This window comes from Aspergillus oryzae, chromosome 4 (assembly GCF_000184455.2).
Source record: "Aspergillus oryzae RIB40 DNA, chromosome 4".
Taxonomy (NCBI): Eukaryota; Fungi; Ascomycota; class Eurotiomycetes; order Eurotiales; family Aspergillaceae; genus Aspergillus; species Aspergillus oryzae.
This window is the reverse complement of record NC_036438.1, coordinates 3524829-3549832: the sequence shown is the minus strand read 5'-3', so window position 1 is coordinate 3549832 and position 25004 is coordinate 3524829. Positions and strand designations below refer to the sequence as shown.

Below are 25004 nucleotides of genomic sequence, written 5' to 3'. Positions count from 1 at the left end.
AACCCTCTTCCTATACCCCACTACGATGACTTCCGAACAAATCCCGCACAAATCTGCGGACAATTGGGGAAGAAGGATTGACACATTGGTAGTAATTCGGAATGAATTGTCAGTGAACAGTTTCCTTCTACTCCGTATCTGTTGTTGCTAAAGTAACTATATCGTTTACCTACTGGAGCACGGTGGTCCGGTCAGTCCGTCCGGCTTCGTGTTGTAGTGGGACTACGATCGACCCCTCACTAGTCTCTCAACGACCCTTAGATATGATGTCAGGTAATTGCGTAAGAAGAATGTATGGCGTCTCGCACATCATGCAATGAATTTATCCACGCTCTTAAAAGACAATTCCCATGCTGGCAAGCTCACACAAAGACAGAAATGACATGAATACAACAGTACAAACAAAGTATGATGAAGACGTGAAGCTGTATCCAGGGAGCCTTAACCGTGCTTGGCCCGGAAAGGGTCACTGTGTTTCTCTCCAAAGAATATCAATAAACATGCAATTGAAGTAAGTAAAAATGACAAATGTTAAGAAAGCTATGGCACAGAAACACACAACGAGAGGGATTCGAACCAGCGCACGGCAACGCGCTGGGGAGTGGAACGCTAGGCAGTAATTCTCCAGTAAGGTATGCAGCTGTCAATCAGTTCCCACCATTGACTGATATGCGGTCGAGCGGCGATGCGGGTCGATCGGATGTCTTTTTCGTTCGTAGTGTCAGTGGGAAGTATTGGTCGTCTGGTTCATCCTCATCGGTTGCACCACTGAATAGCCGATTAGCACCGCGTTCGCCTAAGGGGTCTATAATGTAGTCAAGTGGACAACTTACGGCAGCCGCCATGCGATATAGTCCTCAGTACTCAGTCCTTCTTTGACTTCTTGCAGGGATGCAAAATCACCAGGGGTCATCATCCCCGAGCGATCCCTTGGTGACCCTGGGACAGATAACGGTCGTGAAATCTTCTGTTCTGTTCCTCCAATAATATCATAGAAGTCTTCGCCGCTACCAAAGGAAGACGGGTAGGCTGTAGATCACAATCCATGTGTTAGCGAACAAATATGGAACCTACATGGTGGACATGGAGGCTATGGAGAAAACGTACCTCGCCGAAGAGCCAGCTGCCGCGCTTTGACATACTCTAATCCCATACGTTTCCAGTCCAACAGATCGCTCAACCGCTCAGTGCGGTTACGTTGATTGATCCGTTGGCGGCGGCTCTTCAGAGCAAAGTTGAACATGAAATCAGTAAGCTGGTTGACGGAATCGTCAACACCCTTCATTCGGCGATCCACTATATAAATACCGTAGTCGGATGAGTTCTCGATTAACTCCTCCATATAGCAACCGAAACCGGACAGATTGGTGGTGATACTGGGGACACCCATCACAGTGCACTCAGCGGGTGTGTAACCCCAAGGCTCGTAGTATGATGGGAAGACTCCAAGATGCGTACCGCGGACAAAGTCATCGTAATCGAGTGGTAGCACGGGGTTCGACGAGTTGAGGAACTCTGGGTGAAAGATTATCTTAACGCGGTCGGTTGGATCGTTGAACAGCTGAACACGGCGGATCTGGTTCAAAATTGGGTCTTCGTGGTCATTGTTCATGTTATGAGTGACGATCGGCGGTAAAGAGTGCCTCTTCATGGCAAACAACCTGCGTCGCAACAGCACGCGATCTTGACTGGCCATGAGGTCCTTCTCATCCGGCATGTTGTCGCCTTCCTTCCACGCAAGGCAACGCTCGTACATTCGCTTTCCAATGCCCTTTTCGATCATCTCGATTGTGTCCCGTAAGGACTTGACGACAGCCTGTCCCTTGAGGGCTTCGACCGTGAGAGACGTGGTCTGGGCTGGCATGATGATGAAAGCAACTACGGTAGTTTTGGAGCCGCTGGCTTTTAAGCGATGGTTCAGGCGAGCCAAGCTTTCGATGAACATATCGACGCCCTTGTTCCGGAATTCATAGCGTCCCGCCGTGAAAAGGTACAGGGTATTGTCCAGATCGAAATCGTTATGGCCATAGAAATGGCCCCGAACGAAGTCATTAATTTTCTCTTTGGATTGTGAGTGTAGATTCTGGAACTCATGCACTGCGGAGAACTTCTTGACATTGAGCCCATTCGGCAGAACTCCATCTGGCTTTCGTTTCAGGAGATGCTCGCTTTCGAACGCGGTGATATGGGAGACGGTAGTGAAGACGTCTGCCGTGTGCGCCGCGGCTCGCTCAATACAGTACCGGTGATAGATGCCACGCTTACCAGCCTCTGCATCCACATCGAAGTGCTGTAGGTGGTTATAAAAGTCCACTGATCCCGCACAGAGATAGCGACCGAGTAAAGTTGCGTGGGTGGTAAAAATTGTGGTGAGATCCATATGTCGCTTCTTGGTCAGCGGGAGGGCTACCCCAGCAAGCCACTCGTGGAAATGGGCGACCACCGCAACCCGTCTTTCATGGGCGATGAACTAGTTCCCTCATTAGCGGACTCCATATCTAACGATCGTACAGTCTATCAAACGTACTTCACCCAGGAACCATGCTACCAGGTATCCAAAGACAATCGCTTCATTGGTTTCGGTGTCTGCAGCCGGTGATGGGATCCCCGCCGTGTTCCACAGGTCCCCTTTCCACTCGTCCAGGAATTTATATCCCGTTGATGTGTCGATCAAAAGCACCCGGGGAGCGCCTTCAATCAGCCAGCGACCGTAGATGACCTCAATGCCACGTTCTTGCATCGACTTGATCGTCTCGATCATTCGAGGATTAGATGGAGTCAATTCTTCCACCTCCACCGCTGCTGAAGCACGGTTCAAGGGTCCAATCAGAGTGTATCGCTCGCCATATTCGGCGGTCGTCACGGGAGCTTTAGACTTGAGGACGGAGTAAATTCCACCCACCCTATTAGCCACCTCGGTCGCAACTTCGAAAAGCATATGGTTGCGAACATCCCGCTTGGGAGGTTCGGCGCCAGTCTCCTCACTGGCCATTGTGATTCCCTGCGAGCGCTATCCTGGTAAGGTAAAGATATAGGCAATTGAAAGGAAACGAGAGACAACAAAGCTTGAGTGAAGATGAAGAACGGTAGAGGTTGAACACAGGAAGGAGGATAAAGAAAGATGGAGGGTGAGGAAGAGGGTGCCGTCCAAGGCAATTTTGGGAAGCTCGCCCAGCTACCTAGGTACCTTCCTCGCACAGGTCTTTATCGTCCCTCCGGTCACAGAGGAGGTACGTGCGGGGAATAGAAAGGTGGCGGGGGAAGCCTAAGCTCGAACTGAGCGGGAGGTTGGCAGGGCCCAGTCTAGTGAGGTACTTAAAGCTGTTAGTATAAATAAGGTACAGAACAAGGTAGTACCGGACACCAAAAAGCTAGGAACGGGTCCAGTGGAACCTGATTCCCTTGGAAAGGTGTTTGAGAAGATACGAAGGGGAGGGAAATAAAAATTTCTTCTCTTCTAGGTCTTTTTCAGTAGAACAAATTCATGAAACCAGAGAGAAATGAAAAGAAGGAAAGAGAGCAATAGGACCATTGATCTCCTCAATTTACCTCTAAACAGAGCTACTGCAGTGGCACGGACTCGTGCCCATTATTTGCTACTGACGGGGCGAGAACCTGGTCAGCGAATGGTAACCCCTGTCAACCCCAAGACCATTACAAGATCATCCGACCAGATGATGATGCTCGTCATTCCATCTCTTGCAGGGCTTGAATTCGTTTTGTTTGTGCCGCAGTATGCCTTTTTTGTATTTTCTATTTTCTTGCCCTTCCTTCTATTTTTATTATGATACATGTCGTACTGACCCGAGTCTGTCAGTGTTCACCTCTCTGTTTGCAATCAGAGTGATGTGAGATAGTAACGAAAAGTCCAGCTCTCAACCATGGAATCAGGCTAGCATGTCTACCAGGTGATCAGACTTACTACTACATATTAGTCGATCATTAGAAGAATCTCCCTTATCTTGTATTCTCCCAAGATTCCCCCACTTCTTCATTCCGAATCCGGGGAACCCCAGGTGAAGTATTACGTCATGGCTCACCGGCTGCCGTATGTGAAGTGCCCTCGCTCTGATTGGTCCAGGGTCATGTGCCTTGGCCATATACCGTTCAAGTTGTATCCATGGATCTTTTCTCTTTCTTTGCAACCCATGCGGTATACCCTGGTGGTAATTTCTTTATCTGCAGCTATTAAGCCAAGATGTGGCAACCGGCAATTCTCTGGACACCGTCACGGTGGGATTGATTAATTAATTCCTTTCACCCCCGAGTCTCGGGTTCGACATCTAGTACGCACACCGGAGCCCGTGTTCCCAACTTACCTTACTATAATCTACTTAGTACTTGGACCCCACTGAACCACCGTGCACGTCGGAGACCGCTCCAGATCTCAGCCCCTCAACCATCTCGGGAAAATATCGCAAAATGTGTATAATTGCTTAGCAGCTGCAATGCTACCTTCATATCATTACTTTGCAATCAGCCCGAGTTCGAGGATTATCGGAATGCCGGGATACACGGCGTGATGTTGTGTCACAGTGGCTATCGACCTACGACGAATGGAGTCGCGTGCTGAACGCCGTTAGACGCCTTGACATGGTCAGCCCTGCTCAGGTTGGATGGTGCTTTTTCAACCACTTCTGACTCTGGTCGGTTTCTGGCCAATTGCTTCGTCCGTTTCAAGATCACATTGAACGGCCATTAGAGATATGGACAAGCTACTAAATCCGGAGGTAGCAATGGGGCTATGGAATTACTACAATCTTCCTTTCAACCTCACTTTCTTCCATACACCGATGAGCCTCCGCGATGTCCTCCATCTTAAATAGGCGTCCCACCCGGACCTGGAGCTTCCCCTCCTCAACCATTTTGAGCAGTTCTTTCAGAGGTGTTCGCATGAAATCCTCATCCCCTCCAGAATATGCCGTCAGTTTCGATTCACTTGGGATCAACTCCATTGGATTGATATTCTCCAGGTGCCACACGTTTCCCAGAATCCCTGTCATAGAAACAGTACCTCCCTTCTTCACGCAACGCAGAGAATCAGCCAAAGTCGCCGTACCCACAAGCTCCAGCACCTTGTCGAAATATTGACCCGATGTTTCGGCAATCTGTTGAGAAATGGCCCCGTTATCGATCCACACCTCGTCCACTCCAAAATCCCGTAATAACGCCTCTCTTTCCGTTTTTCTGGTCGTTGACGCCACAAACGCCCCATGTTTCTTAGCAATGGCCGCTGCCGCCAGGCCCACCGAGGACGTTCCACCGCGAATCAACAATCTATCTTTGGGTCTCAAGGTGAGTGTCCTTATCAATGAACCCCAAGCTGTCTGCAGCATCTCTGGTAGCGCCCCCAGCACGTCCCAGGGCAGCTTTGTCTTCAGTATCTGTACCTGCTTTGCCGGTACACATGTGTACTCTGCATACCCCCCATCGAAGGCTCGGCCCATCCCGCCCATGGCTGTGGCCACGGTGGCTCCGAGCGGAAATTTATCTTCCAGTCCTGGGGCGGCATCGACTATACCCACGGCTTCGATGCCGAGAATGCGGGGAAATTGAACCGCAGAGCCAGAGTGACCCTGACGGGTGAACATCTCTGAGCGGTTGAGTCCGAATGCTTTGACTTTGATCCGGACTTGTCCAGAACTGGGTTGGGGGATGGGATATTGTATGACCTTAAGGACGTCGGGAGATCCAGCCGTATGCGCGACTACTGCTCGCATAGTAGACATGATGCTTAATCTCTTTAAGTATGCGTTAGAACGGTAAGAAGAATAAACTCATCACATAAAATCAATAAATCAATGAAATCAACTGAATCATGAAGTCAAATCCGATCATACACTCGCAAAGAACACTGGCAACACAGTACACAACAAGAGAAAGATATATCACAATACCACGATAAGCCCCAACAAAAACCAACAAATCATCTAACGATTAAACTCCCTCAACTCCCCTAGAACAAACATACCAAACTCCCCTCACATAAAACACCATCAACACCAGCAGTTTGCGCCGTTTGCACTGTTTGTCTCTAAGTTTAGATCCCACCAACACCGACAAGGACTAGTAGTATAGCTAAGGATGTATGTACCTGAACACAACCCAAACAACCAACCCCCAAATATCACCAATACAAGGTAAACACCTAAATTTCCATAAATCCACAAAAATCCCTAGAACAAACCACCTACCTTCCAAATCCATCCAAACCGGCCGACACCGCGCAAGGTAGATGAAGTCATACCCGTCCCCACAATGACTTCACAATGCTGTCACCAAACACCATTCTTGGCAAATATCGATGTTATCATAGACAGGGCTAGACATGAATAAAGACATATATAAGGGTTAAAATTCTGCTGTGAAGTAGACATTCAAATCAACAATTCCAAATTAACCAATTGCATCTATCATAATAGATACTTCACCCTGTCCTTTGACCTATCTTCTAAAGGTACGTTCATACTCCATCTATATCTCAAAACCCAGCAAACCTAACAATCAAACAGCACCCTTAACCTTCACATCACAAATAATCCAAACCAAAATGCCCCGCGGTGCAGAATACGACGACGGCGTCCCTCACAGCGACAACGCCATCCCACAAGGCGAAACAAAGGTCCACGGTGCCGGTAACTCTGTACGTTCCCATCTTATCCCCGGTTCGATGGACTTCTCGTCTGCCATATAAGTGAATACCTCAGCTAACATTGACGGTATCTAGAACGTCCAAATGGGCCGCGTGTCTAGAACTGCCGAGCTCCCTGAGGCAGCTAAGGAGCTTTCCGGTAATGCGGTGAGCTTTGGCGGCAGTGCTGGCCACTCTAGCGGAAAGGGTGGCCATGAGCCTAAGTCTTTGGGAGAGAATAAGGGTCTTGGTGCTCATAAGGCTTGAATGAGGTTATGAATTTTCATGTTCCTTTTTTACTCAAATTCTGGGAGTTTGATTAAGGGTTAAAGACATTGTATGATATTATCTAGGCTTCTGCTACGGTACAGGGGCTATTATATCATTTATCATTAGCTATTTAATGATATATGAAGATGAGACATCTAACTTACTGGTTTCATCTTCTTAGCTTTCTTGTTATTGTTTTTGTAAGGGATTGGTATATATAAGTGTCTTGATTAAGTCTAGAAGGATATAAGTCGGATGCTGTGCTATCCGGGAAAATAAACAAGTATTTAGAAAGGGTAAAACACCGCTAAATCGCTGTACAATTCTTTGGCCTTAACATGATGGTATCTCAGGTACATCCAAGCGAGAAGAATGTATACAATGTGTTTCGTCAAGGCCGAGACATCCGAACTTCACATCTCTATAGCCATAGTTTATGCTTGAGGACTCTTCTCGCCGTTGCTTGTATCGGAGGAGCTGCTTGGATTGGCTCCATTCGAGCCTTTCTCCTTGGCTTCAGCTGTCGGGGTCTTTTGTTTCACTAGTTCCAGAAGGCGTTCTCCTAGGTCTCCAAAGCCGTCTATTTTACTGAGCTTCGATTGAAAGAACTCCGCATCCCGTTGTAACCTACCCGACGTTAGATGCTTGCCGTTACGCTGTGAAGAAGATTTTTTCTTACCTTTGCTTTCCATTCTCTGTGTGGATGGTCACCTCGTCGAACGCTTTGGTCCACTGTTCCCGATAGCTGTTGAAGACGGGATCCATAATCATTGACACGGTCATGTCCGGTAGATGCTTGCTGAGCACGCGATGCAGTGTGCCGGTCTCCTTTGCGAGGGTCTCCATGTACGGATTAACCGTACTAGAACCCGAAGCGTCCCAGTCAATCTTCTTCATGGCATTTACGTGCACAGAAGACCGCCCGCTCATGATGTCGACCAATTTCTCGTGAATACCAGATTGGTGTTCCTGATACAGCCTCTTTACCTTGTCGAATTCGCCCATCAACGGACTCGAAGGTGAATGGCGACGGACAAATTCCCGAATGTAAGGCACCAGCGCAATTATAAAACTCAGAGCCTGCGAGGACAGCGCGAGATGCTTCGTAGTGATGTTTTTCAGACCGGCACTACGTGTGGCTCCGGCACCAAGGATCAGTTGAGAGGAACGTGAATTGAATAACTTCAGCGACTCCAAAAGGCCCGGTGCAATATCCTGGATCATGCTGGGAATGTTTGCCATAAGGAACTGGAATTCTTCGATGCTCCTCATCATGGCCACCGCGGATTCTGACAGGATGTATTTCTGCTCATCAACTACCGCAGATCGCACCTTGTCTTTTCCAGATCCGTTGGTCGTATTTTCCAATGTATTACCTTCAGGCTTATCTTGAGACAACCAAATCTTCGAGGCATCCACCCAGGCTTCGATATCTTTAGTACTGGCATCGAGAATACGGCTCAGAATCGTATTTTCTGTCTCCCCGAAGTCCCTTGCATCCCATCGATCCGCGTCCATGACTTCGACAATACTATGTCGCTGTTTATCGCCAAATCGGGCGATGTAATCACGGATCTGATTGCCCACAAGAGTTTTCAGAGCAGTGCCACTTCTACCCGAAATTGCCTCGCACTCATCCGCAAAGAGTCGGTTGAGAGTGAAGTATTTCAGGAATTCCTCCTTAGGCAAATGAGATGTCTGCTCGCTCCGAACTTTCAGTACTTTGTTCACCTGCGATTGGGCAATATCAACCGCCTGGCCGAGCAGACTAGACATGTCTAAAACTTGTAAGATTTCGTCCTGGGCCATTATCGTTGCCGCTGTTTGCGAGCTTGCCCCAAACCCGGCTGCACTGTCCAGGTTAGGTGAGTGGGGACTTCTTGGAGATTTCAGAACAGAGTTGCTCCCTAATCCACTAGCAAGATCAAGAAGGACCTTGACCTGGACACTAAGCCTCCGTAAGGATTCACTGATACCGGTATATACGCGGGCGAGCATAGCGTAGGCATCTTCCGCGTCTAGAGCACGCAAGTTCCGAGCAAGAATCGATGACTTCTCCTGCTGACTGAGCTGGGAGGATCGATGAGTGGACACGGACACCATTGATTCATTATCATCATCGCTCGAGCTAGGCATGTGCTTGCGGATTAAACTCTTCATTTCTCGTAACACCGCCGTCTTGAAGGAAGTTGCTGCTGCGGTTGTATGGTGTGCCCGCGCAAGGCCAGTCAGTTGCGTGTGCAGTCTCGATCTCAGCTGGTCGTCGAAGGTCATATACGCTGGGGAAACAGTAACGCCTGAGCGTTGCACTCCACGTTGTCGTTGAAATGAAGAGCCCCAACGCTGCAGCGTCACCTCCAAGGGTACATTTTCCACATGTTGTCTCAGGTCTCCAAGAAGATCGTTCAAGAAGCGAGACTCATATCCCATGCCGATTCGAGTTCTTAACTGAGCTAAGTCATCAGATGCACCTTCAAGAGCTTTAAGTCTCCTCAAATCAATGGCTTTTCTCGGATGCTCGTGTGAATCTACGCCTGCTGGGCTACCGAAAACAGTTTCTCCAGCCATCAATCTCTCCACCTCTTCAAGGCTATCTGCAGCTTCTTCAATATCCCCATTTTCAACCAGCTCTTCACACCGAGAAACTGACTGGACTACTTCTTGCAGCTGAGATACAGCGTCTGCCAGCAACCTGACATTTTCCCTCCGGCGCCGTAGATTAACGATTTTCAAGCCACCTAAGGCCATTTCACGGTCAATCTTCTGGAGATCTTTCCGTAATAGTTGAATCCGCTTCACAGAATCAGCAGCTTCCGAATGCAGCTCACGGAGCGAGCCGAGGGCAGTGAAGAATGATTTGGATGCCGTTGAGATTGATGAAATAAGATGGATTTCCACAGTATCCATATACCAGGAAAGCTTTTCTTGCAATATCGCATTTGTAGCAAGTGCCTTTCTCCCCGTTGGTGCCGGACCGACAACGGCTCCGTTTTCAAATCTACCGTCCTTGCCTGGTGTCTTCGGCGGGGTAACAACTTCAGACTTCTCCGATACCACATCGAATATCCGCGGGTTCTCGAGATGAAAGTCGTCATCAAAATATATCTGAGGGATGGTAGAAAGAGGCGTCACTCCATGTCCTCGACCTCGAGCCGACGACCGTCTCCGCCCACGATTATCGAAAGGCGAGCTCGCACGGGAATTGAGCGATAAGGTGGAGGGCCGCCGCTCCGTAGACCATTGTGACGACAAGAATTCACTATCATCTGGCTTAGGCGAGGCCTTTCCTCCGTCCCGTGCCAGCTGCGATTCCTGGTCACCAGCACTTTCTTTCGCCTGTTGGAACACATCGTACAAGGACCCGACCTGCGATAGGTACGGGTCAAAGACCTTGGCGTCTACACGCGGTATATTTGTCAGGGTAACTGGAGGGATGTCGCGGGAGCTCGGCGGCTTATATCCACTAGACGGAACAGCAGTATGGGGTACAAGACCGGTGCGGACAATCGGAGGTTGAAGGAGGGTAGATATGGCTGGGTGAATTAGCGTACCAGCAATTGACGTAACAGGTCATAACGTACCATTCTGCCCTGACTCTGCTATTGACCCATGCCGATTCGAGGAGTCGAGAATCCCTCCAATGCTCGCGATTGAGCTTGCAGTTGACCCTCGTCTCAGGGGGTATCTCTGGGGCGGAACGCGGGGGGATTCCAGCTGATTGAAGGAATACTGAGACAACGAAGGTGTGGATGCACCTGAAGCTAGGCTGTCGATCGACTTCCGTGGGCTCGCAGAGGACATCTCGTGATGCCAAGTTGGCGACTCCGACGGCCACCGTGCTATGCTAGACGTCGTTATCTCAACATGACAAGAGGACAACTGTAGAATAGTCCAGGTGGGACCGAGAGCAAGCGTTCCTCCAATGAGTTCCCGCTGCCACAGCTTTGGTAACCAAGCGAGACTTCAAACAGGAGTCGCTTAACATGCAACGTCACCAACTGCGCAAGCACAAGTAATCCAACCTTGGGGAGCGTGCTTTCGGGACCTCAGCATGACAGCCGGCCCAATCGGGTAAGGCCCCAGGCTCCCAAGAGGGGGTCTAGTCCCAGTTTGGAGGAGACGGAGCTACCCTTTTTCCGCCCTTCTGGGGAACGAAGCGCCAACTATTAGATGCCTAAGGCCAAAACCACTTAACGCGTGCGACAGACGCGACGCGCGCCATTCGTGTCCCTGCAAAAGTTATTTGCACCTCCTTCGGTGGTGATAGTCAACAATCCACACATTGCCCCCTCGCTCGCTCTCAACCCACCCCTCTCCAATTGCTGTCTCAATCATGGACAGGCGTACACCTTACACTCTGAGCGTTCTTGCTCCTAGCACAGATGGTGCAGAAGAGTCCCGTACACAAATTCAACAGAGGCTACGAGATTTCGTTTTGGAATTCCAGTTGGATAATGCATTTATTTATCGGTATGCCGCCATGACAACCGGCAAGTCTGTCGCGAAACTGACTTGATTTACAGAGACCAGCTTCGGCAAAATGTGCTCGTGAAGCAGTACTACTGTGACATTGATATTGCCCACTTGGTTTCTTATAATGAAGAGCTGGCGTACAAGCTCACCACTGAACCCGCAGACATCATTCCCCTTGTGAGTAATCCGACTATTGTACGTCGATCAGACTGATTCTGACCATCACTCCTGTATATAGTTCGAGAATGCTCTCCAGCAATGCACCCAGAGAATCGTTTACCCCTCTCAAAGAGACGTAGTGCTCCCATCCCATCAGCTTCTACTTCACTCGTCTGCAGCACATATCTCCATTCGTGATCTTAATGCGACAAATATCTCCCACCTTGTCCGCATTCCTGGTATTGTGATCGGTGCTTCAACGATCTCATCGAAAGCAACAGTTGTTCACATCCGCTGCAAGAACTGCGATCATAGCGAAAACATTCGAGTCGAGGGTGGATTCTCAGGTCTATCGTTACCCCGGAGGTGCGGCCGCCAGCAGCAACCCGGTGACGCCCCTGGTGAACAGTGCCCTCTAGATCCTTACGTGGTTTCTCACGAGAAATGTCAATTCGTCGATCAGCAAGTTCTCAAGCTCCAGGAAGCACCCGATCAGGTCCCAGTGGGTGAGCTACCCAGACATGTTCTTGTTTCAGCAGACCGCTATCTGGCAAATCGCGTTGTACCTGGTTCCCGCTGCACAGTCATGGGTATCTTCTCCATCTATCAATCTAAAGGCGCCAAGAAGGATGGCGCTCCTGCCATTCGTAACCCTTATATGCGGGCGGTCGGCATTAGCACTGACCTGGACCAAACCGTCAAGGGTAGTGCCATTTTTTCGGAAGAAGAAGAGCAGGAATTCCTGGAGCTCAGCCGTCGGCCCGATCTGTACGATGCCCTCGCCAGGAGCATTGCTCCTTCTATTTATGGCAACTTTGATATCAAAAAAGCTATTGTCTGCCTGCTCATGGGTGGTTCGAAGAAGATTCTTCCCGACGGCATGAAACTACGTGGAGATATCAATGTGATGCTTCTTGGTGACCCTGGTACAGCCAAGTCTCAGCTGCTTAAATTCACAGAGAAGGTGTCACCGATCGCCATTTATACTTCCGGTAAAGGTTCATCTGCAGCTGGTCTGACAGCGTCGGTACAGCGAGACCAAGCGACACGAGAGTTCTATCTCGAAGGTGGTGCAATGGTCCTTGCTGATGGTGGTGTTGTGTGTATTGATGAATTCGACAAGATGAGAGATGAAGACCGAGTCGCCATCCACGAAGCTATGGAACAGCAGACTATTTCGATTGCCAAAGCCGGTATTACCACCATCCTCAACTCCAGAACATCTGTCTTGGCTGCCGCGAACCCTATTTTTGGCCGGTACGATGATCTGAAAACTCCTGGAGAGAACATTGATTTCCAGACAACGATTCTGTCTCGTTTCGATATGATTTTCATTGTCCGTGATGACCACGACCGCAATCGTGACGAGAACATCGCACGTCACGTCATGGGAGTGCATATGGGTGGCCGAGGTATTGAAGAGCAAGTTGAGGCTGAGATTCCACTGGACAAGATGAAGCGTTATATCAGCTATTGCCGCACGTAAGTTCCTGGCCATCTAACTACTTAGTATCATCGATCATCACTAACACATCATCTGCAGTCGTTGCGCCCCGCGTCTATCCCCTGAAGCCGCAGAGAAGCTCTCGTCTCATTTCGTCTCTATTAGAAAACAAGTTCACCGCGCAGAGCTCGACGCCAACGCACGTTCTTCTATCCCTATCACAGTCCGTCAATTGGAGGCCATCGTCCGTATTACCGAGTCCCTTGCCAAGCTGAGCTTGTCGCCGATTGCTACGGAAGCACACGTTGACGAGGCCATCCGTCTCTTTTTGGCCTCAACCATGGACGCAATCACTCAGGGCGAGGGCCAGGGTAGCAAGGAGATGATGGAAGAGGTCAGCAAGATCGAAGATGAACTGAAGCGCAGACTTCCCATTGGCTGGAGCACTAGTCTCGCGACTCTCCGCCGCGAGTTCGTTGACGGACGAGGCTACACCGAACAAGCTCTCAACCGGGCCTTGATGGTCCTACAGCGCAGAGATACTGTGCGCATTCGCTCTGGCGGATCGCAGGTGTACCGTCACGGAGTATAGTTCTCTTTCATCTTTGATAATTTGATGACTGATGCTCGCATGGTGTGTGTATGGACAATGGGCAATAATGTTTTTGAATTACGGGGAGCATGCATTACCTGATATCATGTCTTAATAGAAACTGGACTCGGGCACAGCGGTTGAACATGGTGTACGGCGTTGCATTTATTTTAAGATACACAGATCCACATGCCTTAAATGAAACAACTTATCATAATTCCTTCACATCCCGGGAACCCACGCCATCACCAAGGCCCAGTAACAGAAGGGGTAGTGTTGCAAACGCAAACACTCCAGACTCGTCCCTCCTCACAAAGGATCGCACTCATCAGCAAGCAGATGAAGAGTCTTCAAGGACGTCGAATCAACCAACTGAACAACCCCATCGGCACTATACTTCTCATCCCGCTGCACAAGCGGCTTAACATGCCTCGCCGCCGCCCTCGACAGCACATCAGCGCGCTTATGACCAACAATACAAACCTCACAATGCGCCGGCACCCAATAAACCCTCACCTTTACCCCCAACCCAAACAGCTGCCTCGAGAGCCCACAAACATCCCCCGCAAGAGTCCCCAACGCCGACCTATCAATCTCACCCTCAGACCACAAATTCGCCCACCGCCGAATCACGCCCAACGCACGCATCGAATCCGAAAACACAGTAACAGCATGCTCCTCCGCCCCCTCCGCAACAGCAACCCTCTTCCCGATCCGTGCCAGCGCAAGCCTCAACGCAGCCCCAATAGCAAACAACTCCGACATGTCTACCCGCGTTTTACCCTTCAAGTCTGAGATCGCATATCCCCAGTCCATCCACTCCTCGCCATAGTAAGGGTCCTTGTATGCAATCGCCGCGCCGGCAGAGCCTTGGCTACCGCTTGCGTCGACCCAGAAGTTGTGGAAGTGGTACTTGCCCTCGGTTAGGGGTAAAGTATGGGCGTGCTGCGCTGTTGCGATTGCGTCTTCGTAATGCAGCGAGATGAGGTCCCCGTAGAAGCCGTCTTCGAGTTCGTGATGAAAGACTCTGTGGCCGGCTGTTCTGCGACGTTTGTCTTCGAGCTTGAGTTCTTTTTTCAGCCGCTTTTGTTGCGTTGCCGTTAGAGGTGAAGTTGGAGGTGATTTTCTCTTGTTCGTGGCTGATTCTAAGGGTTCATATTCAATGGTTACAGCGGTGACTGCAGCGGTGGTAGGATTCCCTGGGGTGTCTGGGGTGTGAGTCTGGTCTTGTTCACGGTGCTGGATGTCAGAGACTGCGACTGGGTGGTCGATGACCAGATATTCGCGGAGGAAATTTCTCAGGACTTCTAGGGACAGCATCTTGGCTTTGACTGAAGTCTTGTGCTTTTTCCGTATGCCTGAAAAGTGTGGTGTGAGCTGGATGTTCTGTAGAACTCCTGTTGCGGATGATCTATGTGAGGAGAGGAGTATTCCGCTCATGGTGTTTATTCAGGAAATGTTCTGTTAGAGACTCTCATTCACTGATTGAGAGGTTTTTTATGAGGCTGGTTATCTGACTGGTGGGTGAATGACTGTGAATGAGGTGCTTGGTTGTAGGTTTTGTGTGTAGGGTTCAAGTCTGGGCTTACCTAGAATCACGGTCATACTTACATAGTAGCTATACTAAGAGTAAAGTCAATGTAATCTTCTGAACAAATTTATCTACTACTTAAGAAGCGAGATAGATAGCTCTTAACTAGAACAAAGATCTACCTTTACAACAGTATTGCGTGATATCTCCATCCTAGAAACACACATCTCATCACAAGAATATCAACTCCAACACTACACCCAACACCACCCCACTACTCAAACAAAACAATTCACTATTCCTGCTTTGCCCCCTCAACAGCCCCCTTCCAAGCCTGTCTATCAGCCGTAAAAAGCTCCTTATCAGGCTGAGAAATAACATCAAACAAAGAAGCCTTCACAATAGCTTTCCCCGGAAGGCTGGGACTCTCTGTCATAATCGGACTATCCTTATTCTCAGCTAATTGTGCTCATAGCAAATAAAGAATTGGGGAACAGGGAACCAACCTGCCACAGTTTGAGCAGAATTTGCGCTGTGGAGTAACAGGATTAATATGTCAGTGTTGTGTTCGGGGATAAGTAAGCAGGAGTAAAAAGAGAGAAGAAAGGGTTTTACCTGAATGTGATTCCCACTAACCGTGTTCGAGTCTTCGTAGACTTTCAGACTGGACTGGGGGTCTTGGATTGTGACTTCTTCCTTGTGGAGGACGTAGTTTATAGACGAGCCTAGCGTGCGTGTTATTGTTAGTTGCTTAAATCATGCTTTCTTTGAGCGTTGAGGACTGACCACCGCCCGATCTACTACAATTGTGACTGTGGTTAAATCAGTATATGGACTTGAGTATAGATAGATAAGTAGGACATACCAATGGCAAACAAGTGAACTCGGAGGTTGCTGTTCCAGCAGGACGCGGATACGTCCGCATATACAGTGACCTTCGTATGACATTGTCCGTTCAAAATATCTTAGGTCCTGTTTTCAGGGCAGACAATATTATGTTCGAGAGTGGGAGGTGAGGTTAAAGCTAAGTCTTCAGTTGGGCCGGCATCCGGCACTGCTGTATTATAAATGCCCCAGTTGGTAGTCTATGATGTGGAGACTATGGCCACGGGGACTAGAGTTTATGAAGCTTGGACCATGGCTCGATGTGGGTTTACTTGGGATTGGGTTGTGGATTGGTTTTGATAAGGGTGTGTGTGAGGAGAGTTTTAACTGGGACTTCAACTTCGCTTCTATGCTTGTATGGAGTGGTTGCTGTGTAGTATATCCACTTGTGTATGGCAATTCCAAGCTGAGGGCAAGTCCAACCTACGGGCAAGTCTAACCTCGGGCTGGGAGATGGTAGATAGGTGTTTTTATTTCGACTTTAGTTAGATATACTCCAAGAGAGTCCTTGATCCTGTGCTTGTATTTACTTCTGGGGTAACGGATTAGTATAACTTCCCTATAATAGATGGTCTTATAGGCCTATGACGATTTATGTAGAGTAGATTGGTAGTTTTTATATATCGTTGGAGCTGGGGTGCATAAACTGTACAAACTCGTAGACATTCTCCTATACTCAACTCTGCTTGTCATGGTCATAGTCTCATGGCTTATTGAATAGTAATTAGAGAAAATTACAATGTTGCTGCTGATGATCCACGGAGTATGGAATTGCCATCACTAAAACGATTGAATGGTTCCAGTCGGAAGACACCCCACCGAACCCCGCGGTCCCAACCGACGTCAACTCTTTTCTCATACCACATCCACCCTACAATACAACCTCGAGATTAATAATATCTACACAATTACTCTAACGATCTACAGAATACGCAGCGATTACTAGAAAGCAAGCGAAGCGGAACCCGCTTGCTAAAACGAAGTACGACATTTTACGAACAATTCCCCGCACCCCGCGATATCCAACCTCCTCCTCTACGGGACACCACAAAACGTCCGATCAGCCATCATGGCTCCTACAATTCGCGTCGTCGGCTCTCTCAATGCCGACATGGTATCGGTGACACCTCGCTTCCCTGAAGCCGGTGAGACGATCACCTCCTCATCATACTTTATTAGCGCTGGAGGCAAGGGCGCGAACCAGGCGGTTGCCTGCGGGCGGCTGTCTCGTGCACGATCAGCCTCATCTACGTCTTCGGGCAAGGGTTCCGTGAAAGTGGAGATGGTTGGCGCTGTCGGTGGATTGGACGGTCACTTCGATGCATTACTAAAGCCTACTCTCGAGAAATCCGGTGTCGATACGTCGCGGGTCAAGATCGTCGAAGATGCATATACGGGAGTGGCGGTGATCATTGTGGACTCGTCGGCCGGCGGAGAGAACCGCATTCTGTTCTCACCTGGAGCGAATTATCAAGGGATGCAGCCTGAGCCGTCGGTGTTGGGAATGGCAATGGCAGCCCCAGTACCGGATGTGATTGTGATGCAGGGAGAGATCCCTGTTGACAGTGTCATCGGGATACTCCGAGAAATTAGGGCTTGGAAGACCAAGAACCGGGCGGAGGGTAAGAGAGGTATTGAGGCCGGCCCTGATGTCATGTTTAACCCTGCGCCTGCTCCACCGGGAGGGTTGCCGGAGGATGTGTACGCGGCGGTGGACCACTTTATCATGAACGAGACAGAGGCCGAATTGATGACTCCACCGGCGGAGCAGCTACTCAAGGTGGTTCCTGATGCGGAGGGACTGAGCGGTAACGACAAGGTGGCTCGGTATTTCCATCAGCTGGGCGTGACATACGTCCTGATCACGCTGGGGTCCAAGGGTGTCTGGTACAGTGCTACTGATGCTGGGACGTCAGGGCCTGCGGACGGAGTCAATCGCTTTACCAATCAGATTCCCGCCGCTAAAGTCAGTCGAGTGCTGGATACCACTGCGGCGGGAGATACCTTCGTCGGGGCATACGCGGTCGGGGTGGCGCGGTGGCGCGAACAACGGCGTGCGGACGGCAAGGCTGGACAAGATCTAACAAGCGAGGAGAAGCCTGTTCGATATCAGAAGGTCATGGATGACGCCATGGGATTGGCGACACAGGCCTCAGCACGCTGCGTGGAGCGACAAGGAGCCATGGACAGCATTCCATGGGAGGACGAGATCTAATCAGGAACGAAAGCGAAAAGATAATGAATGTACATTACTGCAGAACATCCAAGGGATTTATCATAGACGAGCTTAGACGATGCGATTGTCCACTAGTATTGGAAGAACCGGCATGCAAGAATACGACAAAGGCAAAAAGGCTGGAATGGAACTTTGTAGGAAATAAATAGAAAAGAAAGCCTTTCGTCCGTTGATGACCGTGGCGTCAAATATGTCTTAACGACTCGAGGGCTGCGAGTGACCGTGTAGTATGGAATGTGCACGGGATAGCCTCCCCATACCTCACGTCTGACAGGCGGCATTTCATTCCCGCACTGCCAGCCCGGAACCCTAACATCGTGCGCCATCAATAAATCTCAGCGCGTAAGTCGCATGCATATCGCAGTCTAAAATTTCCAAGGTCCTAATCACCCTGGGAAGACGAACAGCGCGAACCCTCCCGGTGTTTCAAGATAGCTACAGTGACAATAAAACACAGGCTGAGAAAAGCCGTGAAGAGTTCCCAAGGAAACCTTAAATTGGAATTAGAGCCAGCCGATCGATTTCTACTTATAGAATGGGCGCTACGGTTAAGCTAATTAAAGTTACTTGCTTCTTCGGTTCGTACTCTGTATAACATGGTTTCCTTGTAGCCGCCGTTGTAACGCGCATGGAGGAAGGGGTGGCGTCGTTCATGAAACAGGGTTGGAATACGTGTTCGATGCTGGGAGACTATGGGAACATGGTATTAGTACGCGAAAAGACTGAAGACTTGCTCAAGTTGCATGGTGAGCTTGAATCGAGGCTTTTGAGTTCAAGGGTCGTGATGCAGACGCGTTGCAGGGATGGTGTCATGATCTAGGTATTGTATTAGGGCTGGTATCAAGATAAGCTCCGAATTATCGATTATTCGATCAAGATATTCATACCTCAGGCGGTGACACGTCAAATTTTTTCATCTGGATACTACGGAGTATAGCTAGTATGCACCACTGTTAAACACTAAATCTTCACGAAGGCGTGTAAACGTAGTATAAGTACGGTCATACACGGCTTTACTTAAACCTTGTACATACTAATTTGCACAGAATAACACCCGTGATCCACTAGTTTTTCCGTTTGATCTTTCTTCTAATAACCCTACTCAATTCAAGTATATGTTCTTAAGTACAGTACTCGTAAGGTAGTTCTGTTGGAGATGACCGTGCCTTGGAAGTGCAACACGATAGATTGGCGTGTATCGGGTGGGGAAGTGAAAATTACCGCGCTGATTAGATCGGTAAGGTTACATGATTATCTACCATCGACGATCGACATCGTGTACCACTTATTGATGTGGCAATAACTCTATCAACTGGGGGTCAATGACACAATCATTCCCAAAAATCGAAAGTATATCGTTGATTTCCTGAGTCTTTATACTCGTCATCATTCTCAACAGAAAGGCATGGAGGATTCTATTTAACCGTGAACGTGTACCTGGTATGTAAGACTCGATTGGAAATCCGCGTACCCGACCGAACGACGCGATCTTCCTGGGTAGGAGGGCCTCGGTCTTATACTAGGCACGATGTAGTACTACTACGAGTAAGCCAGCTGAGTAGCTTCTGGTGGGGAACTTGAAGTGAGGGGAAGAGCATTGAATTGTGCCTCGTGAGCCAATCCATACGCGCCTTGCATAAGAGTCGCTAGTTAAGCTGATAGACTACGACACGTCTTCACGCGTCTTCGCCCCTCCCTCACGAGGTTCTGCTCGACTAGTGGGATTATAACTATAATTATACTTCTTTGGGGAAATGATGATGATTCAATATTCATTCCTCTTTGAGCCATACATACTCTGAAACCGCGCATCTGCATGTTTCGCGCTCCTCAATTGTCATTCTCATTCCAATACTTGCCCTCCATTCTTAGCCATTCCCCTCCACTTCTCCTATAACCCTTACTGCCATAGCTTTATATCTTGTCTCGATTGCCAGTGGTGTGACAGTTTCTCTTTATCCTTTCAGCTCATCCCCCTCATTGTGTTGTTGTTGTTGTGTAATATATCCATCCTGAACGTGTTGTTTGTTTTGTGAAAAGGTGCCGACACGACTACTCTAGAAGACCCGTGGTACTGTCCAACGTTGGCTTCGTTCCTCCCTAGACATTGTACATCTCTCATCCTTGGATATTTCGCGATCGGTTCCAATTGAACCGTTGGGTAGTGTTGATCACGGTAGTACTACCGTACAGTACTAGACCGCCCGTTTCACCCCCACTTCCTCGACGCGACCAAAACAAATCCACACCCGCGCAGGCATTTATCACGACTCAGCTCCACGGCAGTCTTCGCTTGCTGCCTGGTTGACTCCCTTTTTCTTACTTCAGCCCTATTGCTCTGCCTCGCAATTGTCTCAGTTTTCCCATAACTCGCGTTGAATAACATGGCCGCTCTCACAATGACTCCCACCGTGCGGCAGCCCTTCGCGAGCTTGGATACGCCGCGCGTACGGCCCTTGCTCAAGTCAAAGATGAACCTTAAGAACCAACAGAATGGTATGTTTCTTGGAGTATAGCTATATATCAACACATAGTAACACGACCATCAGGTGCGATCTTGTCTGGCAAGAGGCAACCCCTCTCGGAGGTGGACACCGAGAACATCGACCCCACAATCTTCAACTCCTCGACAAAACGCAAGCGTGGCTCGGATGAGGACGAGCATGAGCCCATCAAGAATATCACCAAGCCCATGAAGACCTCGCGGATCACATTGACAACTGTGAAGTCCAACGCAGCTCCTCGCATCCCGACCACGCCCCCCAAGGCATCCCGGTCTACCCCCAAATCCGCTCCCACCCTCAAACCGGCCGGGCGTTCCCCACAGGCCAAGCCTTGCAAGCCATTCGCTCGTCGCTCGACCATTGCGAAGAGCCGTCCGGAGCCTGCAAGCAAAAAGAGTGTCAATCGTCCCTTTTCCCTTGCAGCCGCGCTAGCAAGTGGCAAGCCGACGAGCCAACCTGCCTCCAAGGCTCCCTCTGGCTGGTCCTTCGACATCTATGTAGATTCAGAACAGGAAGAGATGACCAATCTCATGCAGCACTCTACCTGTGTGCTGGATATCAGTGATGACGAAGGCAAGGGGGGGTCGACAACCCCAGGCAAGGAGAATATCCCCCCTGCCGAACTCGGAATCGACCTTCCTCGCTCTCGTCAACGGGAATCTCCCGCCGCTGCCGCCCGCAAGTCAGTCATGATGGAAGAATCTCGGGCTCCTCTTGGTGACTTGATAGCCGCCGACTACTATGGCGAAGATTGCCATGCTTTCTCTTATACCATCGTCTATGACGACGAGGAAGCCGATGCCACTTCCACCAAAAAGACACCTCTTCCCACCTTACCTCGATCCTGTCACAGCCGTAGCAAACTCTCCAGTGTCTCCTCTATTTCATCAATTCTTGAAGCAACCACGCCGGTCGAGGACGCCAAGTCCGGACCATCGGAGGCGGAGGTTGAAGTCTGGGAGAGCGGAAGCGCTGTGGAGGAATCTGCTTAAGACACAAAAGCCCTAAATCCGCTTTGTGATCATAACTCCATCATTATTCATCATTCCCTTTAATACGGCGTACAGTGGAAAACGGAGTTTGGGTTTTAGCACTTGGATTTTCTTTGTTATATTCGATACCCTTTTGGATTACTTTCATTTTTGTGTCTATATTATTATCTCAGGTCTTGATGACCAGCCGACTGTGACTTGTTCCAGCTCTCCTTTGTTCCTACTGAATAACTACGCACAAAAAAGTGCAATCTCTATCCTTCCTACAGTGTCTTGACTAATATAAGATTCCTTGTCTCACTGGATTTATCTGGCTTTATCTGGCTTTTATATCAATCATTCCGTTGAACGATGCTATGCCTGTGCTTATGAGCGAGAACGCGTTACGTCTCTGATGTCTTACGATGTACATACATCCAGCTGAGCAATTGGATTAGTATAAATAAGTATCTTGATACAAATGTGAGTTTTCTTTAAGCAAAGGTCAACATTAGTGCTTCAAATACAATCACCGCCGACTTCCTGACTTGCGCCGAGGTCTCGATTCCTCGATCTCCTCTCCCCCGTCTGATTCTCCCGTATCGTCATTTCCGTCTTCATCCACACCACTTGTAGCTGCTTCCATAACCTCCTCCACAGCTGCTTCCAAAATCTCCTGCTTCTCAATAGCCTCCTCTTCGCCCTCACTCTCCTCCTCGCCCGTTGCATCCCGCCACTGCACTCGCCGACCCGTAGCACTCTTCCCACGCTTCCCTGTCGCATCCTGCTCCTGTCCCTGGTTCGTCGACTCCCTCCACGATGGCGTTCCCTTAATCATCGCCCTAATCTCCGTCGCCATTGTCAACTCCTTAGTCGACACAACGCTAGCATCCAGCGTGAACGCCGTATTCACATTCTCCGGCGTCGCATAATCTGGGAAACTCAAAATCCGCGCAAAATCCTGATCATCGGGGATCCTCTCCTCAATGAGCCCGAGGATCTTATGACGCATGATCAGTTTCAGTTTCGCGAGCGTCCCACTCCCATACCACCCATCGCTGATTGTATCGCATGTCTCGCGAATAAACCCGGGTGCCTCCTCCGCCGGAAACACGATACTCCTTAGCAAAGGGTCAGTGATATCGCAGAACATCCACATCCGGCCGTCGAGCGGCAGCGGCAGCTGGCCTGTGAAGATATGCGTATTTGATCTCAGATCGGTAGAGGGATCTGTGACTGGTTCGTTGAGTCGGGGCACGGCGTGACGACGTCCCGCGTAGCCGTCGCGCGCGACGTCCGCTTCCTTGGGCAGGATCCGGAACATGACGGTTTGGTAGGGGCGGTAGTCTGGGGATGTGCGCGGGTCGTGCCCGAATTTGATGATTGCGTCGCGCCAGGGCCCGGACCGCATGATGTAGCCTACGTAGGGGATTGCGAGTCGGAGGGCGTATCGCTGTTCGATTGTGCTGAGGTGGTTGCGGAGTCCACGACGGGTCCAGGCTGGGCGCTTGTCGAAGAGGTCTCGGATGATGGCGACTGTTTCTCGGAGGGTGGCGTCTTGGGTTTCTAGTGGTGGCGTGTTTTCGTTTGGTTTGCTGGGTACTTCCGGGACGTCGTAGGAGACTAGGTGTGTTAGGACTTTTGTGGATTTTTGGGTGTTGACTGTTGTTATGTTGCCTGATGAGTCGATCGATTGGCGGACTGCTTGGTTTTGGCGGTAACTGGTTTTGGGGGTTAGCATGGGTTTGGATTGAATTTATTGGTGTGGTGGTGACATACGCGTAGGTGAATGGGATATCTCCCTGGCTGAAAGATGGAGGTGGGATGATATCGACATTTGATGACATGCCTTTGGCCATATCTAGATTGAATTGCTTCATCTTCTCATCTGCGATGTTATTAGTCTCCATACCGCTAGACCCAAAAAATGGGACAAAACAAACAGTCAAAAGGCAGAATTTGCTCCCGAAACCGATTGGAGAATGAACTACCAGTACTCGAAAAAGCAAAGTCCGGCATCCCTATACAGCCCTATTAGCATCGACTTGTTCGCAAGCCCTACAGCTCAGAAATGGGTAAGGCTATAACCAACCTCGAAACACATGCGTACGGCTCACCAGACCGACCGGCTCAATCTGATATCTGCCCACATTATCGCTCAAGCTCCGCAGGAGCTCCCTTGCACTGCGACGAGGCTGAAACTCAGGGCCAAGTGTCGAGACAGGGACACCCGTGAACGGCTCATCTGATCCTCGCTTACGCTTACGACCGGTCCGTCTAGGCACGGTCACCTTCAGGAGGATGTTGTTGGATGGCAAGCTGGTTGATTGGATAGGTCTTGACATTGGATCCTCTGGTCGGAGGTAGAGATTAGCCGGGAAATCGGCTTTTGGGGGGTTTAGGATCTGACAGTTGTGAGCGTGATATCCTGAGATAAGCGATCTTATAGTAGGGGCTGATGTCAGGGCCCTGTAAATAGGGGTATACGTACCTTGGAGATCCCCGTGTTACCCCGGAGTGTGTCGATGGCTTTATCGACATTCTTGATAATCGCCGGATGCTCGACAGTGACGATGCGACGAGACGGGATGGGATAGGATGGGGCTGTCCGGGACCCATGTTGTTCGGACATGTTGAAGATTGTGATGTAATGTTGTAATCTGCTAAGCCTAGTTTGATTGGGTTGAGTTTAGACTATGAGTAGTTGTTGGTATTGGGTGGTTGGTGCAGTCAAAATATAGATGTATATTTGATTGAAATGATTTGCGCCAGTACGAGGGCTAAACTGCCATTGACGTCAGAACGTAAGACGTTGCTTTAGGGAAGCACGTTGAATGGCTTCATATGTGATCTGAGGCAAAACTTCCAAGTGATGTCATTTCTGGTGAACTCCGGAGGATGTATTGATACCTCTTTTGTATGTACATGTAGTTACGTTGATTGACTTGACTTGCTTCTTTCTATGAGGGTGAATAATTGTGGCTCGTGGTCACATGATCTCCACACACACTTTTTTTTTTTGCACTTTAGTCTTTCGTACCTTGTAAAGATGGAGAAAGAGAATAGAACAGAACTATACAAATGTATGAGACATATTACGCGAGTGCCTTAATATAAAAATGACCAAGGAAAAAAGTCCAAATGATCATGTGGGCAGCCAATGTACAGTTCTTGTCTTATATTGTGGCCAATCTCCAGTACCGTCCCTTGCCTTATGTATGTACCTGTCCTCAGGCACAGAGGGTGCCCGTACCTATAATAGGAACCGGTAGTGGAAATAATAAGCATAAATGTGAAACAGTCATAAC

General features: G+C 49.3%; 8 protein-coding genes across 8 annotated transcripts; 3 read left to right on the top strand and 5 right to left on the bottom strand.

Annotated features, from left to right (window-relative positions):
- Window positions 1-647: 647 nt before the first annotated feature.
- On the bottom strand, window positions 648-2992 carry AO090102000361 (glycogen [starch] synthase; the record flags this gene model as incomplete). The annotated part of the gene is made up of 4 exons (XM_001822503.3): window positions 648-768; window positions 834-1029; window positions 1108-2470; window positions 2528-2992. The coding sequence occupies 4 exons, from the start codon at window positions 2990-2992 to the stop codon at window positions 648-650; spliced, it is 2145 nt and encodes a 714-aa protein (XP_001822555.1).
- Window positions 2993-4742: 1750 nt separating this feature from the next.
- On the bottom strand, window positions 4743-5729 carry AO090102000362 (zinc-binding alcohol dehydrogenase family protein; the record flags this gene model as incomplete). Its single annotated transcript, XM_001822504.3, has 1 exon — window positions 4743-5729. One exon carries the CDS (start codon window positions 5727-5729, stop codon window positions 4743-4745), a length of 987 nt encoding a protein of 328 aa, XP_001822556.3.
- Window positions 5730-7335: 1606 nt separating this feature from the next.
- On the bottom strand, window positions 7336-10702 carry AO090102000365 (vacuolar protein sorting-associated protein 54; the record flags this gene model as incomplete). Its single annotated transcript, XM_001822505.1, has 3 exons — window positions 7336-7528; window positions 7581-10434; window positions 10483-10702. The coding sequence occupies 3 exons, from the start codon at window positions 10700-10702 to the stop codon at window positions 7336-7338; spliced, it is 3267 nt and encodes a 1088-aa protein (XP_001822557.1).
- Window positions 10703-11234: 532 nt separating this feature from the next.
- On the top strand, window positions 11235-13569 carry AO090102000366 (MCM DNA helicase complex subunit MCM5; the record flags this gene model as incomplete). The annotated part of the gene is made up of 4 exons (XM_001822506.3): window positions 11235-11371; window positions 11425-11551; window positions 11613-13015; window positions 13077-13569. The coding sequence occupies 4 exons, from the start codon at window positions 11235-11237 to the stop codon at window positions 13567-13569; spliced, it is 2160 nt and encodes a 719-aa protein (XP_001822558.1).
- Window positions 13570-13878: 309 nt separating this feature from the next.
- AO090102000367 (ribonuclease H family protein) lies at window positions 13879-15009 on the bottom strand (the record flags this gene model as incomplete). Its single annotated transcript, XM_001822507.1, has 1 exon — window positions 13879-15009. One exon carries the CDS (start codon window positions 15007-15009, stop codon window positions 13879-13881), a length of 1131 nt encoding a protein of 376 aa, XP_001822559.1.
- A 2045-nt stretch (window positions 15010-17054) lies between these two features.
- On the top strand, window positions 17055-18200 carry AO090102000368 (ribokinase; the record flags this gene model as incomplete). The annotated part of the gene is made up of 1 exon (XM_001822508.3): window positions 17055-18200. One exon carries the CDS (start codon window positions 17055-17057, stop codon window positions 18198-18200), a length of 1146 nt encoding a protein of 381 aa, XP_001822560.1.
- Window positions 18201-20605: 2405 nt separating this feature from the next.
- Window positions 20606-21717, top strand: AO090102000369 (uncharacterized protein; the record flags this gene model as incomplete). Its single annotated transcript, XM_023236861.1, has 2 exons — window positions 20606-20717; window positions 20756-21717. 2 exons carry the CDS (start codon window positions 20606-20608, stop codon window positions 21715-21717), a joined length of 1074 nt encoding a protein of 357 aa, XP_023091781.1.
- A 508-nt stretch (window positions 21718-22225) lies between these two features.
- AO090102000370 (transcription factor TFIIIC subunit TFC1) lies at window positions 22226-24328 on the bottom strand (the record flags this gene model as incomplete). The annotated part of the gene is made up of 4 exons (XM_023236859.1): window positions 22226-23417; window positions 23476-23717; window positions 23799-24101; window positions 24188-24328. The coding sequence occupies 4 exons, from the start codon at window positions 24326-24328 to the stop codon at window positions 22226-22228; spliced, it is 1878 nt and encodes a 625-aa protein (XP_023091782.1).
- Between the last annotated feature and the right edge of the window lie 676 nt (window positions 24329-25004).